Raw genomic sequence first — 18,397 nt, 5'->3', positions numbered from 1 at the left:
GATGTATTTACAGCAATATAAGCGATCTCCGTAGGCACAGGTTTGGCGGACTGAACCATTTCGACGGTCGCTCTCTCATCACGTGATCCTTCAATCTGATTGGTTATTAAAAAGGATTTCTTTCCCCTTTGTGAATGTGAGAAAGTCTTCCCCTGTCCTTTTTCCTCAAACACAGCGTCAGGTTGGAACCACTTCCGATCTTCTTCTTCTTCTTCAAAAAAAAAATTGATTCCGAGTGCCAACGCAAAGTTCTGAAGTCCTTAGATAGCGTGACACCTATTTAACAGGGGTTTTATTCCACGCGAGTGTGTTTTTAAATCTACAATGTGTACAATGGAAGTTGAGTGAGACCACTCGGGTGGGGTTGGGGTGGTGGGGACTGTGTGTGTGTGTGTGTGTGTGTGTGAGAGCGGGTGGCGGGGGGGATTTTTAAGGCAGAGTTTGACAGGGACGGGTAAAGCGACCCGGATCCCCCCTCAGCACTGCTCCTCCTCCAGAGACCCCTGAACGTCGCTCAGGTCCAAGGGGGTTGCTGGCAGGGGGGTTTTCCTGCCGCCTGTCACGCTCTGGCTGGAGTAAACCTCCAGCGCCTTGGAGACGGCGTGCACGGAGCGTTCCCGGAAGTACCCGAAGGCCTCGCGCGCCTCCTCCTCCCGGATGCTCTGCTCGAAGGTCTTGCGCTTGTGGCGAAACTCGATGACGGTCTTGGTGTAGGAGTTGAGGGTGGTGACGGACGCCCCCATGCAGCAGGTGAAGGACGCCCACGCCATGCTGCGCAGGGGGGGAACCAACATGGCGTTAGATCCGGGGGGGGGGAAAGTGGCGAGCGCCCCCCCGTCCCTCTGTTTTCCCAGATTAATGTCAATCCCTTTAGGCCGCTCTGCTTCCATGTGGGAGGAGGAGGATGAGGTCAGAGAATCAAATTATCATGTCACGTACGCAGGTCGTCCCCCAAAAGGACGATAACGGTTTAACCCGTGAAACCGTGTCTTTTTTTAAATTCTGCACACCGCGCATATTGTAAAAGAGCGAAAATATTATCCCCCTTATGCAATCCCAATCACGCCTGAAACACCAAAGCCTAATCCCGCGTAACACGAGAGATTTGGGCTCTTTTTTTTTTTTTTTTTCCCCATCACACACACACATGCGCGCATGCTAAAGCTGCACGGAGGTGAGAAGTAATACGACCAGCTGTTCTGCCCTGACAAATTGAATCCCGTTTGTTCGTTTTTGTTTGTTTTGGGTGGCGCGGCGGTTAGCGCTTCTGCTAACCTCGCTGCAAGAAGGTCCCCGGTTTGATTCCCACGAGGGGGAGGGGGGCTTTCCCCGAACGCCAGCTTCTCAACGCACACCCAAAAACGTGCAGGAGGTTAATCAGAAACTCGAATTTGGAACCGATGTGTGAAAGAGCGAGCGAATGCTTGTGTGTCTATATGAAGGGGTGAATGTTTCTGCATGGAGGTGGAGGGACGTACCAGAAGGACCAGCCGTAGTCCCAGTTGTAGGGCCTCCAGTCGGGCGGGCCCAGGCTGACGGTGACCTGGAAGACCTGCGTGTACATCACATGGGCCACCATGCCGAGGAGACCTGACACCCGAAGACAAGAAGATGATCCGCAGGGCCGACCAGCATATCACCTTATTACTTTGGAAATAATCTGTTGAGGTTGTTTGTTTTTTTTTTTTTTTTTATTTGAAAGAAATAGTCTGGTTTATCCACATTTTTTTGGCTAATTTGGGTCAATTATTTTTGAAAATTTTTGGGTGAATTCTTGCTCATTTATTTTGGCAGCGGTTTGAATTTTTAGCCTAATTTTTTTGGCTAATCAGTCAGCAATCTGCTCGTTTCTAGACGTAATATCTCGTATGAGAATGTCCCCGACGGGGCTTGAAGGGAGGATCTCGCACCTGAGAGCACGGTGAAGACGGCGGCGAAGGCGTTGAGCTTGAGGCCGTCGATGACGTTGCTGGAGTGCACCAGCTCCAAACACATGAGACTGAAGCCCACAACCAGCAGGACGATGTAGAGCATCTCGGACACCAGCGACAACCAGAGCATCCCTGCAAGACAGCGTCCCGATCCGTCTCTTAGCAACAGAAAGGAAGTGACGGCATATGGAGCGACGTCCTTGGCCGAGCAACTCTCACCGACAGCGAAGGAACCGTCATCCTCATCTTCCGTTTTTGCCTTTCCAAAATGATATTCCCCACACTGCCGTTTTTTTCAATTATCACTTTGGTTTTGTTTGTAGAGACACTGAACCGACCGCGTAACCACGACAACCACTCTGTTCTAAGCCCGGAAGACCTCGGGACACCGCCGATTCACGGGCGCGGCGCCGGGTATTTACAAATGCGCGTCGACGCGGCGCACGCTGCATTTTTACAAACAGGAAGTAGCAGGGGAGACGCAGGAAGTGCCATCTCACACACACACACACTCACCTTTCTCCGACGGCGGAGCCAAGTCGATGAAGCTGCGGCACCTCTCACCTAGCGTGGGCAAAAGAAGCCTTTTGTTATTACCACGGCGACGAACACAAACATGACTTTCATCGTTTTCTCCGTCGCACGACGACTGAGGTGAATGGAGGGTCTGACATTACAAACGGCGGCGTAGAAGTTCGTGATTTCCACGCCGCCCACAAACACGCCGCTCGTGAAACGACACCACGTGCCAGTTTAGGTGGGTGACCCTTGACCTTTGACCCCACGCCTTCTTGCAGATGATTCCCCCACCCTTGTCATCTGCCGGCCGCCGTGCAGGATTTGTTGTAAGCGGTGCGGTTTAATCAGGTGGGAGGCGGGTGGCAACAGCTGTTTTGAGGAAAAACTCATCAAGACCCCCTCCCCCACCGCCGCCGCCACCGCTCCCGCCCCCCCACAACCCTCCACCCCCTTCACACCCCATTACATAATCCTTATTAACTCAAGCTGGCTCTTGCCCATCCCACTCCCAGTCCCACCCCCACCCCATCAACACCATCCCCTCCATCGCACAGCCACTTGATGAGACGGACATGCTAGCTGGCACGCCAATAATTTATGTGTGTGTGTGTGTGTGTGTGTGTGTGATGGATGAGGTTGGGGTGGGGGGACATTTCTATAACTGCTATGTGCTATAGCTGCTATGTGCTACACCTATATATATACGTAGCACAGTTAGCATATGAGTAGCAGAGTTAGCATGTGGACGTCAGCTGATGGACGGATGTTTAATTCCTGGAATTAGGACTAATCTGGCCGTCTATAACACGTCGGGTCTGGGTCTAAACTTCACATGACCTCCTAACACCACCCAAACACACACACACACCTGCCACCACCCTCCTGATGCCGCCAACAGGTTACTAATAACGGCTTATCAAAAAGATTGGGAAACTGTACTGTAGGTTATTGCTGGATAATGATTTTTTTTTTTTTAATTTTTATCGATTTTTGAGCCTCAATAAATAACCCATGACAGGATTTTGAAATTATCTTTAAATCATTAAAAAATAAATAAATGTGTTACAGAGTGCAGGTAGAGATGAATGAATTAATTAATGGATATATATGAATATATAAATAAAATCCACCAATGGCTTTTGTGGGATAGGAATGTCAAAAAATTAAATACATTAATGACAAATTCATAAAGTCTGATGGAAGTTAATAAAATGAATGTAAATAAAATTATAAAAAACTCTGCAACCCTGAATATGTATACATTTTAAAATCCACAAATGGCTTTTGTGGGATGAGAATTAAGAAAATAAATTACTTTATATTCAGAAAGTCCATTGAAAGCTAATAAAAATAAATGGATTATTAAAAAGGAACATCAGAATTAAAAAAAAAATCTACAGCCCTGAGTGGAGGTAAAGATGATGAGAGAATTAAGAAAATGAATGACTTCGGATTCAAAAGTTCATTGAAAGTGAATAAAAGCAAATGGATTTAAAAAAGAATAAAACAAAAAATGAAAGAATTGTTGAAAAATTAGATCAGATTCAGACAGTCAATCAAATTGAAAGTTAATCAGAGTAAATGGATTTAAATAATAAAAAAACAATCTACAACCCTGGATGTGCAAAAAATAAATAAATGAATGAATGAATGAATGAAAAAACTATATATAAAAATGAAAAAAAAAAAACACAAATGGCTCTTGAGGAATGGGAATTGTGAAAATAAATAAAAATAAATGACCTCAGATTGAGACGGATCATTAAAAGTTGATAAAAAAAATGGATTGCACACACACACACACACACACACACACACACACACACACACACACCTGGGCGCGCTTACTTTCGTCGTGGATGTTCTCCTCGCAGGAGAACCAGATGCCGGTGTGGAACTGTCGGAAGAGGAAGCGGTCGTCCCCGGTCTCCCAGCTGTAGACCACCTTGTTGGGGTCGGTCTCGTTCACGCCGTAGTCGATGCACTGGTGGGTCCGCAACTTGCTGCACTTGGGCTTGGCCACGCGTTGCGTACCCACGCACCAGTACGTGGTGATGAAGGCGGTGATGGAGAAGAGCAGGGCCAGAAAGTTCAGGCCGACCGACAGGAGGCTCCGGCATCTGCCCGACGTCTTCATGGGGGAGTGGGTCGCCAACTTCCACGGACGCGACCCTCGGACTGCGTGGATCCGCGCCGCGGGCGAGCGCGCGGCGTTGCGGGAGGCGGGACGGGTCACGTGGACCGAGGATTTGTCCCCGCACATCCCACTGGCGGATCTTCTCGTTGCTCCTCCTCCCGTCCAACAAAAAGTGATCGATTCAAAATCATTGATTGATTGATTTTTTTTTTTTCCCCACATGGTGCATCTGCGTGGGGGGGGCAAATACTTGCCCAAAATACGAAGAAATAAGAGAAAGGGAAATATTTACAATATTTAAAACTCAGATGAAAGACAAAATGAACACCGTTATTTTATTTTTATACAAATCTATCACTTTTAATAAGTTAATTTCTCGCCAAAATTATCAACCTAATCACAATTGATAATTAATTAATCACCAAATGGCCATTCGTGGCTTGATATTGACCCTTCTTTTTGGATATTTATGTTTTTGGGCTTAACCTTTACATACTCACCACCACCCATCCGGCTGTTGACAATTGATAATCAATAATTCTCCAATGGAGAGTCATGGCATGATTTTGAAATTCGTGTTAAAGAAATAAAAAAAAACATCAAACAACTCTGCAGGTGTAGATAATGGGCAAATGAAAAAAATGTAAATGAAAATTTAACCTCCCAAAATGGCTTTTTCAGGGTGAGGTTTATCAAAACATGCATAAAAGACTTTAAATTAAAAAGTGTCTATTTTTATCAAAAAGGAATCTCAGAATTAGAAAAAAAAAAAAAAAAAAAATTATTGCAACCCTGAGTGCAGATATAGATAATGGGTGAATGAACAAAAAAAAATGATAAATGAAAATTTAAAGTCCTCAAATGGCTTTTTCAGGATAAGAATAAGAAAACATACATTAATTTAAACTTTAAATGAATAAAGTCTATTAACGTTGTTAAAAAAAAGGAATCTCAGAATGTAAAAAAAGAAACTGCAAACCCAAGTGCAGGTATGAAATTAAATTAAAAAAGGTTTTATTAAAAGCCTGTTATTATTTCCATGATGCACTCGGGTGGGGCGCCGCTTAACAAACCCTTCATCCTGTTGGACCTATTTATTAATTTTTCATTATTGTTGTTATTATTGTTATTATTACTATTACCACCACTGTCATTACGATCATTATTATTGTTTGGTAGGGTCATGACCCGGATGACCCTGAACTTCCGCTGATGCTTAATTACAGCCCATAAGGTTTTTGTTGTGTAATAAAGCATTTATAACACCCTTATTACACATTCCGAACAACATTGATTAAAAAAAAATTCTTAAAGTTATTCATGACGGGAGTTACATCATCGTCAGGCCTCGTCGACAGCAGGGCCTTTGGGGGAGCGGTGGCCATGACGTCCCCGGGGGATTGGGATTACGATGCAAAACACACAGGGGGATAAATTAATGAAGAGGTGTGTGAAGGGATTTACATCTGGGTGCGTGCAATTTGATCCTTTTTTTTTGTTAAATGGACAAATAAATAAATAGTTTTGGCTCCGAATGCAGAAAAAAAAACCCTCCATATCAAGAAATCCCGCGCCCTTTTCGCCACTCACTGCTTTTCAAAAATAAAACACCCTTTTAATCACTTGTTTTCCCTTTTCGGCCCCGCGGGAGCTTACGGGATCTTAAAAAAAATAAAATAAAATGACAGGATTTACAGAAATATACCGCTAACGGCTTCCTCGGACCACATTAATGTCAGTTATATAAAGTGACATATAATATAGATTTATATACATATATGGAATTCTTACATAAGACTTCCGGGACGGGAGCCAGAATGGATTTCTTTCGCTGATGGAACTCGGGACTGATCCGTTTGGATTTGATAGCAGATAATAAGACGACACGTTTCCTCACAGCTTTGCCTTTAAGCCCGCCGGCGTCACATGGACGCGGGCGTCACCGCCGACGGCCCCGAGCAAAGACGACCAAGACGGGAAGAAGAGGAGAAAAAGAAAATTGTTTTTTTTTTTTTTTTTTTTAATGCTCTTTTGTTCAGACGTCAGAGCGGCTGCGGCGGCCGGGCTGGCATGTGTCAAGATGTCTATCTGAGCGTGTGGATTAAGATGAAGACGGGATTACGCCCGGTGTGGGATCTCCGCGCAGGCCTCCCGCCACAGGAAGATGAACGGGCCGATATTCCTCTTTTTTTTTTTTTTTTTTTTTTCTAAATAAGAGCTTTTGGGTATTTTGCCCTGGTATCCATGTCAAAAGGGATTTGGGCCTTTTGTTTTCGAGCAGCCACCTTTGGAGCATATGCGGGCCCTAAGCCCCCCACCCCAGACACAGACTTCATTTGTATCTCAGCTGCAACTTCCGCTCAAAAGCTGCTAAGGGCGGAATATTCCCGATAAACAGATCGCCCCCCCGAGGATTAGTCCTCATAATCTGCGCTTCACTGATCCTCGAAATCACACTGTCTGGGTGCGGCGAAATCAGCTTACAGTGACAGTAGATGCTGTGTGAGCGGGTTTATGATTGGGATGGGGGGGTGAGGATGTGTGTGTGTGTGTGGGGGGGGGGGGGGGTTACACTCAGGGGCAAGGAATGAGAAAAAGGCAATTGTGGAAAGGAGAAAGAGGCGGAGGGGGGTGTTTCCAATCTGCGAGGAAGGATGTGGCTCGCGCACGCCACCAATCTGACACAGTAGCCGGCGAGGTCAAGGGTCGGACCCGACAGAAGGGGTGAATCAGTTTCTTTCATGTGCACGCGTGCGCGCGTGCAAACATCTTCGTTTTTAAATCCAAGCCGCCGCTTCTAAAACTTTTCCAGGTCACAATCCCTTGAAATAAATGCGCCATTAACCCGTGACCCCGCTGTGACCGGGGCAGGCGTGTGCACGTGCACACACACACACACACACACAGGGAGGTTTGAACACAGTGAACTTTTTTTCACCCCCCTTTATAAAATAAATCAGGCGGTGTTGTGGATGGGAACTCTCACCTCACAAGGAGGTTCCTGGTTGGAATCTCGGAGTCGACCGGGTTCTCCATGTTCTCCTGCCTGGGTTCTCTCTGGGTTCTCCAAGCCGAGGTTCTCCACCAGCTTCCCTTAAACGTCTGCAGGTGTGAGTTTGAAATTCCTACATGTGGCCTGTTGATTGACAGGTACCGGTTAGGCCCCGCCCCCTGTCCAATGGCAGCCAGGACTGGACAACCAAGCCCCGCCCCTCCCAGAGGGCAGGTAGCGCTAAAGAATTCCCTGCAAAGTTTAAACAAAATAGTATTTCTACCAAAAAAAAGGTTCACTCGCCCATTTGAATCAATCTGTTTTCATTTGATTTAACATGAATTAAATGTAGAAAAAAATACGAATAAAAAATTAAAAATAAGTCATCTTTATTTGTGATCGATAACATTAAAACACAAGTCATTTCAGTGTAATTTCAGTTACTAGGATCTTCTCATTATCTTATTTACACAGTACGTACTGCAGAAGTACCTGTGTGTAAACACACTGTGTGTGTGACAATGCAGTGCGAGGAGCAGTGAATAAAACCAGTGGTAGGTTGGAGTTGGTAATGATAATCCAAACTCAGAACTTTAAAAAAGAAAACCATGAAGACACACACCAATAGATATATATATATATATATATTTTGTTTTGTTTTGATGAGCCATCAATGTCAAGGCCACATCAGCCCTGTCAACATTTCACCGGCAACAGTCATACAATCACAGTTTATTAGAGAGAATGTTCCAGAACGCTACCTTCTTGGCTAAAGACAGAGCAAACAGGTGCCATCCCACAGCGCCTTCGGAGGGGGGTGAGGTGCACGCTTCAGGACGAACACACGTGCATGCACGCACACGCATACACATACACACAGAGAAAAAGGGAAGATTATTGCTGTAACTGATCAGCACGTGCGGTCATATCAAATACATGTGACGGAGGTTTGGTCGAGGGCAGTCTGGTTCTGGAACGCTGGAAGTTCGTTTTATTATAAATATGAAGAAAAATGTGTAGAAATGTCACTGGCTTTCTTTCATAAACAGAGGAAAGTGAGTGTGTGTCACCCTACCGCTCCTTTAGCGTCACTGAAATGGCAGCTAAGGCTGGAGGTGGAGACACACACACACACACACAGACACACACACACACACACACACATGCGCGCGCACACACTCTTCAACATAGTGAGAAAGTGGGGTGGGGAGGTGGTGGGTTATTGATCCCAATATCAGAACTGGAATGTCTGGTGGTCTCTGGTCCGGGGCGGGTTTGGGCCGTTCACGCCGAGCTGGACACGGCCAGTTTCTTCAAGTGGTCCATGAAGACCTGCAGGCTGACGTCATCCGTGAGGATGGGCGCCCCCGTCTCCTGCGGGAGGGGAGCACAGCGAGTGACGGGGGATGGGAGTTAGCTCTTTCACCCACAATAAAAAAAAACATAAATGTACGCACACACACGCACACATATACATATATATACGTAACCTGGGATCCGATTAATTTGAACGCTCAAACAGACCATGTTTTTTCCTGATGCAGAGTTTTGTTCTTCCTCAGCTTATATAATAAAGATGATAATATATCATATAATCTTATTAATATTATAGTAAATATTAATTACATTGCGCCCCCTCGGTCCAGAGGGTTATCTAAACTAGAGCCTGTGTTTGCTGGCAGCGGCCCCTGCGAGCCCCCGAGGGGGCTACCGGTTTAAAAGAGCAGCCTCTGGCCGGAAACAAGACCTCTAACTTCCGAAACTTCCGAAATTTCCCATTCCACGCGAGGGCTAGGCTAGGATTTTCAGGATAATCCTGGAGACCGCATGCAATCCCGATTTTCTGGGTTTGTCCCTCTTTCCGAGCCTTACTTGTCCCCAGGCGTAGAGGTTGTTGTGGGTCTGCGAAGGGTTGACTTTTGACAGCAGGAAGCGAGCCTGAGAGCCGCCGTGCTCCGTGTCGACGTAGCGCGGCATGGGGAAGCGCGTCTGCATGATCTCCTGGGCGTCGTCCAGGGGCGCCTGCAGCAGCTGTTTGAAGTTCTCGTACTCGGCCATGTCCTGGTAGCCCGCCTTCCTCCACTGGGCGATGGTCTGGAGGGACAAGTGGCACGGAGGCCCGTTAGACCTGCACTCTTGTTGACTTGAATTTATGATAAACAAACAAAAACGTCTCTGTGCTGACAGTGAATTAGCATATGAGGCACACGCTAATTTTGGCTAATTTTCCTTTTACAAACGCAGCGACCCTTCAGCGGCCTTGACGGCACTGATCAGACTTCTGAGCGGGTCCAGACCGGCGCGTGAACCGGGTCGAGTCTGCACCTCACCTCGCCGTGGTAGATGACCAGCTGGAAGAAAGTGTCCATAAGCAGGATGCGATCTGGCAGGATGCTGCTGCTGTCCAGGAGCACAGGCTGCCAAACAAAACCAAACTCTCAGTGAATGTGTAGAAGAAGGATATGCACATGCAAATATAAGGGCCGTGGAAGGGTGTGTGCAAGGGGCGATGCTGACCTCTGGTGGCCCGTAGAAAGAGTAGGAGTAGAGGATGGGCTGGATCATGATCAGGGACTGAGTCAGGTCCTGCCTGACGAAGTGGTGGCGATAGAAGGAGGACTCGTCGGGGCTGTTGTTGAACACCTGCAGGAACGGTGACCGTCGCAGGTGGAACATGAACTAAAATTGTAAAAAAAAAAAGGGGGGGAGGGGTTTCGGTGAGATAGCAGAATAGCGGAATGACCTTTTGATCTGTTTTTTGCAGAGACGTGTCTGAAATGTAGGACAATTAATATTTCCCTGGAAGAGAGAACCATCAATCCCTGGAACGGTGTTGGTAGAGCATTCATCGGGGGGTTTACCTGGGGGTAGAGCGACAGGGCCTCCGACAGCTTGAACGACGTGGGGTCATCTTTATTGAACTGGCCGAACTTCTGGCACTGCGTGCGATAGGAGAAAAGGCATCAGGGAACTCTCGAGGCTCCACGTCAACCGTGCCTGCAGCCTCGCCACTTACCAGGCGGATGAGTTGCCTGTCGAGCCACCGCAGCACGTCGGGCCCCTCCTCCGACTCCGCCCGGAACACACCGAGGCGAGCCATGAGCACGGCGGCCGCCTCCTGGTCGAACGATGACTCGATGTGCTGAATCTGGGACTGCGCGTCGGCCCAGCTGGGGTCGGCAAAGGGACACAGGTATGAACGTCGCTCGTCAACTAGCCCGTAAGCTAACAGCAAAGCTAATTCAGGGTAGATTATACGTAAAAAGTGATTTTTCGCTGAGCCGCGGAGGACCTACTTCCGGGCGATGGTGGTGACCCGTATCCTCTTCTGTGTGCTGGAGTGTTGGTACTGGGTTACGAACTGGATGGCCCCGCGGCCCCCCTGCGGGATGGGTGCGTTGTGCTGCAGACGGAACAAAGGGAGCATTCAGGCAACGGGCTCGGGACGCATTTTCATTTTTCAAACTGGCTGAGCCGGCCCGGAGGAGGCGTGCCGTACCTGGTTAACCACTTCAAAATACAGTCCCAGGGTAGTGGAGGGGTTGAGGCCGCACACTTTCCACTGGTTCGTGCCGCCGACACCCATTTCCTGTGCCGGGTGGAGAACACACACGGTGAAGGCCGTGCCGCGAGGAGCACCTACACGCGCACGGCGGACAATGACTCACATTCTCTGACACGCAGGAGCCCTTGGAGTTGAGCGAGATGCAGGGTCCGATGGCGCCACCGACCTTCAGCTCCCTGGACGTCTGTGCGCACACACACCTCGTCAATATGCGAATAATCGTCCAGAATACTGGTTGGATAAAAACTCAGGGGTGACAATTCACGTTGACAGAGCAAACCGACCCTCCTGCCTCACCTTGACCTCCAGGACGCCCCCGAAGGCCATGCGAAAGTCACCGTTGAAGTCCTTGCTGAAGACCCGCTGGAAGGTCTGCTTGAAGAGGGAGGTGTTGAAAGAGTCGCCCATGACGATGTGGCCACTGTGATAACAACAGGGTGGGAGCTATTCAGCAAGGAGTTCCAGCGTGTGGAGCGGTGAGTGTTTGGGCGGCGGCTGCGGACGTACCCGGTGAGGTTGGACAAGCACTTCATCTCAAGTAGCCCGGTCTGGTCCAGAGCGCAAGCGTAGATGTCTATGCAGTGGCCGTTGACTGCCGAGCGGTTGGCTAGAGCCTCGTGATACTGTGCGCACACATGCACACACATCATGAAACGACACGCGACTACACACACACACACATACTCATGATTAAACCTCTCACACCAATCTTCACCTTGGTGGCTTTCTTCAGATGGCGGGCGTTGTCCTTCTGGATGTCATGCCAGGAGCGGATGGGTGTTTTCAGCTCATCGCCCACCACCATGCCGGGCCCCTGGGTGGGCGGCCCGCCGATGAAAAGCATCACCCGGGCGCCCGTGTTGGGGAAGGTGCCCTGCGGGGAGGAGTGGAGGCTGTTGGACGGACACGCCCCTTTTCTGCTGGGCAATCAGCGGCGACAAGCTTTTCAAACATCAGCTTTCAACAGGGGAAGTCAGGAAAAGTCTGTGATACCCCACCCGGGACTTTGGAGAACAAAAAAAGAAGTTTTAATACTGTTATGGCATTCAACAGCAAGCTTACTTAAGCAGGGGTTGATTATGTTGATTATGTAATTTGAGAATGAGTGGAGTGAAACAGCTGACAGCGTGGCATCACATGCTCACGGCTCATTCGCCGAGTCAGATGCCAAATTTGTTCTAATCAGGCCTCGTCTCTTCTCCGCTGACGGAAGAGGAGGGAGTCGAATTGATTTGTTGCACTCAGGCTTTATGTAACCGCCCAGATTAGAGGATAACGACGGCATGAGTAGAGAAGGAGAGAGGGCCTTTGACCGGGTGCCGGCCACGTAGCTCTTGCGGAAAACAAATATCAGGTCGTGTCATGAAAAACCGCTGTCTTGACAAGGCTGAAGTCCAAGCTAGGACGCGGAGTGTCGGTGAATGGTCTTTTTTTTTCTCTTCATCCAAACAGTGTGGCTGGTTTACACACAACTCCCAGACGGGGAGAGGGGTGGGAGCCCCGTGCCTGGAAGCGATGCAGTCAGCGGGTGGCTGCATGCGTGTGAACTCCAAAGCGGGGTTGTGTGATACCCGCTGAAGTTCAAATTCATCACGTTTATTAAGAGCGAAATGAAATACGTGTATGTCGGCTAAGAAACCCCATGTGCCAAACCCCGACCCTTGACTGTGGATCCTCTTTGAAAATAAAAGATGGCAAATATTTACTTTTCAATCACGGCTTTGGGTCTAGAGAGGGGGTTACGAGCTTCGTCAACTTGTTACAGGAATAAACAATTCAAGTCCATGCCCCCTTCCCTGAGCACAATTACATTAAATGTTGTGCATACTGGCACAGGAAGCAGAAAAACAGAAGAGTTAGAATATCATTTGAGGGGGTACCGTACCTCCAGCAGACCCACGGCGACGGACAGCGCGACACCGGTGGAGCGCAGTGGCCGTTTCCCCTGCGGGACCGGCCAGGGGTCTCGCTGCAGCTCGCCCAGCAGGTCGGTCAGATTCATATCCACTCTGTGCACGGGCTGAAGAAACCTGAACACGGGAGCGTGCGGGTCAGACAGAACCCTGGGGGGGGTTCTCCAAAACCACTGCACATGGTCGCGGTCAGAGAGGGATGGGGCCCATTAGGGCCTCTCCTTACCTGCAGGAGGCGGCTGCATCCGGAGGAGCCTGCGGACGTCCCTGCTGAGCGGCTGCTCCTGGCTTCGATAGACCCAGCATCTCCTAGAAACAAAGAATTCATGGTGAACGTGCGAGGCATGTTAAGTTAAGGTAAACGTCGGACTTTGGGGTCGGAGACAGCAGACACCAATGTCCCGATGATGCCGCATAAAATATAAAAAGAGTAATATGCAATTTTGTGCAGCTGCTTTGACTTCACTGGATTATTTTTTTTATGTTTCATGTCATTATTTAATACTACAATTATGGTTGTAGTGTGAGGGAGCGCTTTTGTGCACCGACCTGGATCTGTTTGGAAGAGAGGTCCTTGGTGCCCCTGAAGACGTAGCTCTTGGCGATGCCCTCGCAGCTGAGCTCATGGACCTGGACCATGCGTCCGAAAGTGATGAGGCCCACGAGGGCCTTGGGCGGCAGAAGGCTCAGGGACATCTGGAGGGACTCCTTCAGAGCCTGGAGGTCCTCCTCCTCCAGACACGTGTCCACCACATAGAGGAAAATGAGGGGGGCCGGAGGTCCACGCTGTGGGAGGGGACAAGGTTTTAGCCGGCGGGTTCTGGGTCAATGCTCTGCCTGCAGAACGCGTGTAAGCATTCAGTCAGATTGAGATTATTAGAATGCATTCGATCCCGGGGGTTGATCTCAGTGAGGAGCCATTTATGACTTCTTTTTCTTCTATCTGGACACATCCAACTCACATGGCGACACGTCTAATCTCTGTCTGCGAGATTAAAACTGAAACCAGGCATTTTACCCCAAGGTCATCCCGCGAAATCGGTACGCGCGCACCTTTGCACCGTACATTTCTAGTACAAAGAGTCTCCCGCACGCAGGCGATATTTACCTGAACTATGTACTCGATGGTGGAAAACTGTGGCATGAGCTCGGCCGGCTGATTCACCTCTGATATGCCAGCATAGGAGGGAGGGAACTGTGGAGGCAGAGAGAGATACACGTTTGAAAATTAAAAATGACAAATGGATAAAATAGAGCCGGTCGCAATGAAGCTCGGCTTGTTTGGTGACTGGCTCGCAGCTGCAATTGAACAACCATATCTGATAATCTGGAGATACCGATAAGTGATTGGTGTCAAGCTATTTAAACACTGAATAAAAGTTGGCCATCTGCAAACTGAAGTTGCTCCTTGTTACTACATGAGCATGGAAACTTGTTACATAAACTATGAGCAACTACCACAGAGAATTAAGTCTAAAAAGAACATCTTCAACCGTTGGCGGGTGAGTAATCAAAAATCCCACCGTGAATGTCAGGACTTACCGGGTTTCTCTGGAAGCAGAAGTTGCAGGCCCATATTTTTGCCCTGAAGTCGACCTGACTGTGAAAGAGGAGAAAACGGTAAAGTGATGAAGGAACGGCCGGAGTGCAAATACACACAGCTACTGATGCAATCACCGCAGGTCACATTCCGCCACTGTGGAGATGTAAAAAATGCAGGCAAAGCAGATATTACAAAATAAAAACAAAGGCAGGTCAAAGACGGTTGGATTTATGGTCTAAATGAGATGCCAATGGTGACCTCCTGTTTGACGGTCACGCAGGTCACAACGAAAAAAAAAAAAAAAAGCATCTCACCAGAGAGGGTTGAGCACTGCCTTGCAGCTGGCCCGGCTGCACATGACCGGCTCATACTGGACGGGCGGCAGGTCGGGCCTTTCCTTGAGGGGGGTGAAGAGACAGGACACCGGGACCACTAGCCTGGTGGCTTCCAGGCGGCTGGAGGGCCACAGATTCCAGCTGAATCTCACCCCGTCCCTGTCCTCATTCTGTTGGATGAACTCCTGGTAGGTGGCCATCGCCGAGCTGCAGCAAAGAAATGGGGGGGGTGGGGTCAGGTGTGTCAGAAGGTGAGTTTAAGACTGCTCCTTGTCTGTGGCCCCCTTCTGAAATCTCAAAAGTTGGTCTTAAGTAAAATGTAGATTATAAAATGTAGATTATAGAAAGCGTCATGCAAAAGAGAAACAAGACTGACGAGTTTTGCTTTGAGTAAGTATCACATTTGGGAATCCTGCTGCTTCTAAGCTCCACCTAAACTGGAAGGTATCTGTGAGTAATCGATGACACTTTTAGAGAGGCCCCGGGATTCATGCTCTGAGAACGGAATTGCACACACTCTTCATCAGGACACAATAGACTACCTCAATCCGCCTTCACAGAAATGGCAGTCTACACTCTACAAACACGTTTGTCACTCCTGAGGGAAAAAAATGAATTCTCTCCACCTGAAAGTGTGAGTTTGCTTTATTTTCTGTTGAAATGGTTCAATTTCTGTATGAATCATCTTATCCAAAGGCCAAGCTGGGGGCATCCCTCTAAAGCCAAGCTGGAGGCATCCCTCAAAGCAAACTCTTGATATGAACATGTCGCTGTTTGAGGTGTGCGACGCTGAATTATGACAATAACCCACTTACTGCATGGGTAGGCAAAAGATACTAGTTCTTACGCTGTCATTAGCTACCACCATTCATCTGAACCCGTGGCAAAGACAAACGATGGAGCTGCTAGTCGGGAATCAGGCCAATGCAACATTTAAGAGTCCGGATCAAGAAAGAAAGGAGGAGGGAGAGGTGGATTCAAGGTTAATCGCTAAGCAAACCAAATGGATGCTAACTACCTGTTTGTTTAGGTTAAGTGCCAATGCCACTTTGTACAGTGAGTCATTTATTTCATCGGCTCTCAAAAGTGGGTGGTTGTAAGGTGTTCACCATGATGTCCTGTAGATAGCAAACATAGTTCTCTTACACTTATGATGAGACTCAGTCATAGTTTTTTAAGCATTACACTGGGGAAAATATATTTGTACATAGATTTTGCATTACATATGACCCAGATGATCATATGACTTGTGTATACCCACTCGGTTAGTTGACAATCCTGTTTGTAAACAGGAATATTGGACATTGTTGGTGTCAAGAGAACCCTGAGACAGAGGGGGTGGGGGGGGGTGGGGGGTATTCGTCAATAGATAAACACAAGTCTGACAATACTGCTACCAGACAGTTAGATCAAAAACTTTATTCGATCTTCCTCTGTTTGTGGGAAATAAATGATGTTTATTGACCAACGGTCGGTTTACGTGAATCCAAAGCCGCTACATCTCATTTACGGGATGACCTTTGCCAAGACAAGTGAAAGAACTCATTCACTATTCTGGTAAGGGTTCAATTTACGCATGTAAAGCTACTAATCTGAATTTAATCAAGAGATACCATAGCATCCCGATGTTGCGACAGGTGCAAAGTAGTTGCGATGCTCCCTGCTGTGACTTCCAGATCGACGACTACAAGCTAAATTCCGACACTAGCATTTCTGCGACCGGTGTCGCTATCCTTCTTAACCCTCGTGTCAACCCGTTAAAAGCAAAAATAAAGACATTTTCGCATGCCCCTATGATAAAAACGCGACTATCACATTTTTAGTGATATTATGTCCGACAGTCGGTCCTACACGGACGCTAGACGGGAAAAGCAACGCTCCTCCCGGTGCCAGCCGCCGTAAGCTAGCGCTTCGCTGACACCCGACCGGGGCTAGCTACCCGCAATGTAGCGCTAACCTACTTCCTCTCAATTCATAAAGGAGAGCCGGGTGGTGGTGGGGGGGGGGAAACTAAACCTCACTTTAAGAGTAAAACAAATAAAACGACTTACCTTCGATATCAGATTCTTATTATACGGCTAAAAAGCAGAAGAAGCTACAACATTTGGAGTTGAAATCCGCCGAATGGATAGAAGAAGGGCCGGTTATCTGTAAAGGGATCGCTCCCTGCCAGGCGGCCGGCTTCTCCCACTATACTAGGATGACGTGTTACTCCAACTATACTCGTCTCCTATTGGCTCTTTTTCTTTTTTTTTAAATGACGTATCAGTGTGGGTAGAGTGGTGCTCATGGGAAATGTAGTTCAATGGCGGATCAATGCTTCTCAGTGAATCACCTGGGAGTTTGTTGTCACTTTTTAATCTCTGAAATGTGTAAGAACACGGGGACTCTCATATCATCATGAATACATCGAAAAACTGTTCCATGTATATGTAGATTTGCTGCAGCGTTCCCTTAATTGCTTCACAACTTGGTATAAAGAAAGTCTTATCAGGACTGAGCTGCAGTGTTTTGACGCATGCCGACTGTGTTTACCCTCGAGCTCAAGGCTATTGTGCTATTCCAAAATGATAAAACATAACAGTGCTTGCTCCTGACACCAATTTATATTGTTCTATAATGATAAGCAAATGTGCATAAAGTGCACTTAACTCTTAATAACCTCTCTGTCTGCATCCCATTGAGGTGCGGAATGTCATTGTCAGGCAATGTTTATGCTATGCTACAGTAACGGTCTATCATATAAGACTCATATAAAACTATCCACTTATTACTTAGCATCAACTTATATTTTGCAGTTATGGCTGCGTTGTGGTTAATCGGAGGCCTCGCTCTTATGAGTTTTCAGGAAATTAATCTCCAAAACCCATCTTGACGCAACCCGGCTCCTGATGCTCTGCCTCATAAGAGGTTTGATAGGGCCTCTACGCTGCATGCTTGCAGAACAGGAAACATAGAAAAATGAATAAATAAATAAAATAAAACCCACACATTTTGGGTGGGCGTGGATCGAAGCGTTGTACTAGAGCAAACACCAATAAGGTAACACCAGATGAGGTTTATTTACTCTGCAAAGTCGCAGCAGAATTTTCTCTGCTCCTGCACGCAGCCTCTTTCAGTTGCCTCTGCTTCTTTCCCGCACTTGCTAGCATTTCATTTTTCTTTTCTTTCTCTGTCATCTCTAATTTATTCATCTAAACCCAGACAGTAGTTGTATCTTATTATCTTTATTTACCAATTTCATATTATCTCATTTGATTTATTTCTAATTTCTTTCTGCATGGACCATCTGAGATCATGCAATTTCCCAAGAGTCCCCACAGTCTGTTTGTAATGAGGGAAGGTCTTCTAAATTCATTCAAATCCACCGCTCTGTCTTTTATATGCGTCTTGTTTGAGAAGCTCGGCTTTTGGAGAGAAGGTTAGAGAAGCCGGACCAAGATGGTTGAGCCTATCCAAGCT

At 47.5% G+C, this 18,397-nt stretch overlaps 2 protein-coding genes across 2 annotated transcripts; both read right to left on the bottom strand.

Annotated features, from left to right (window-relative positions):
* Positions 1 to 76: 76 nt before the first annotated feature.
* On the bottom strand, positions 77 to 7,693 carry LOC147213940 (germ cell-specific gene 1-like protein). The gene is made up of 6 exons (XM_086142786.1): positions 7,574 to 7,693; positions 4,299 to 4,742; positions 2,448 to 2,495; positions 1,911 to 2,063; positions 1,479 to 1,590; positions 77 to 771 (listed from the first exon to the last, which is right to left on the bottom strand). Exons 2-6 carry the CDS (start codon positions 4,711 to 4,713, stop codon positions 477 to 479), a joined length of 1,023 nt encoding a protein of 340 aa, XP_085998912.1. The 5' UTR covers positions 4,714 to 4,742; positions 7,574 to 7,693; the 3' UTR covers positions 77 to 476.
* A 511-nt stretch (positions 7,694 to 8,204) lies between these two features.
* On the bottom strand, positions 8,205 to 17,134 carry sec23b (SEC23 homolog B, coat complex II component). The gene is made up of 19 exons (XM_086142338.1): positions 16,987 to 17,134; positions 14,915 to 15,142; positions 14,600 to 14,657; positions 14,166 to 14,252; positions 13,607 to 13,843; positions 13,284 to 13,366; positions 13,030 to 13,174; positions 11,860 to 12,018; positions 11,652 to 11,767; positions 11,442 to 11,565; positions 11,248 to 11,328; positions 11,079 to 11,168; positions 10,876 to 10,982; positions 10,596 to 10,749; positions 10,441 to 10,518; positions 10,097 to 10,258; positions 9,910 to 9,996; positions 9,452 to 9,673; positions 8,205 to 8,953 (listed from the first exon to the last, which is right to left on the bottom strand). Exons 2-19 carry the CDS (start codon positions 15,133 to 15,135, stop codon positions 8,864 to 8,866), a joined length of 2,301 nt encoding a protein of 766 aa, XP_085998464.1. The 5' UTR covers positions 15,136 to 15,142; positions 16,987 to 17,134; the 3' UTR covers positions 8,205 to 8,863.
* Positions 17,135 to 18,397: the final 1,263 nt, after the last annotated feature.

This window comes from Fistularia commersonii, chromosome 35 (assembly GCF_037954325.1).
Source record: "Fistularia commersonii isolate RoL2024-O1a breed Wild chromosome 35, RoL_Fcom_v1.0, whole genome shotgun sequence".
NCBI classification, from domain to species: Eukaryota; Metazoa; Chordata; class Actinopteri; order Syngnathiformes; family Fistulariidae; genus Fistularia; species Fistularia commersonii.
This window is presented reverse-complemented; position numbering and strand designations above follow the sequence as displayed.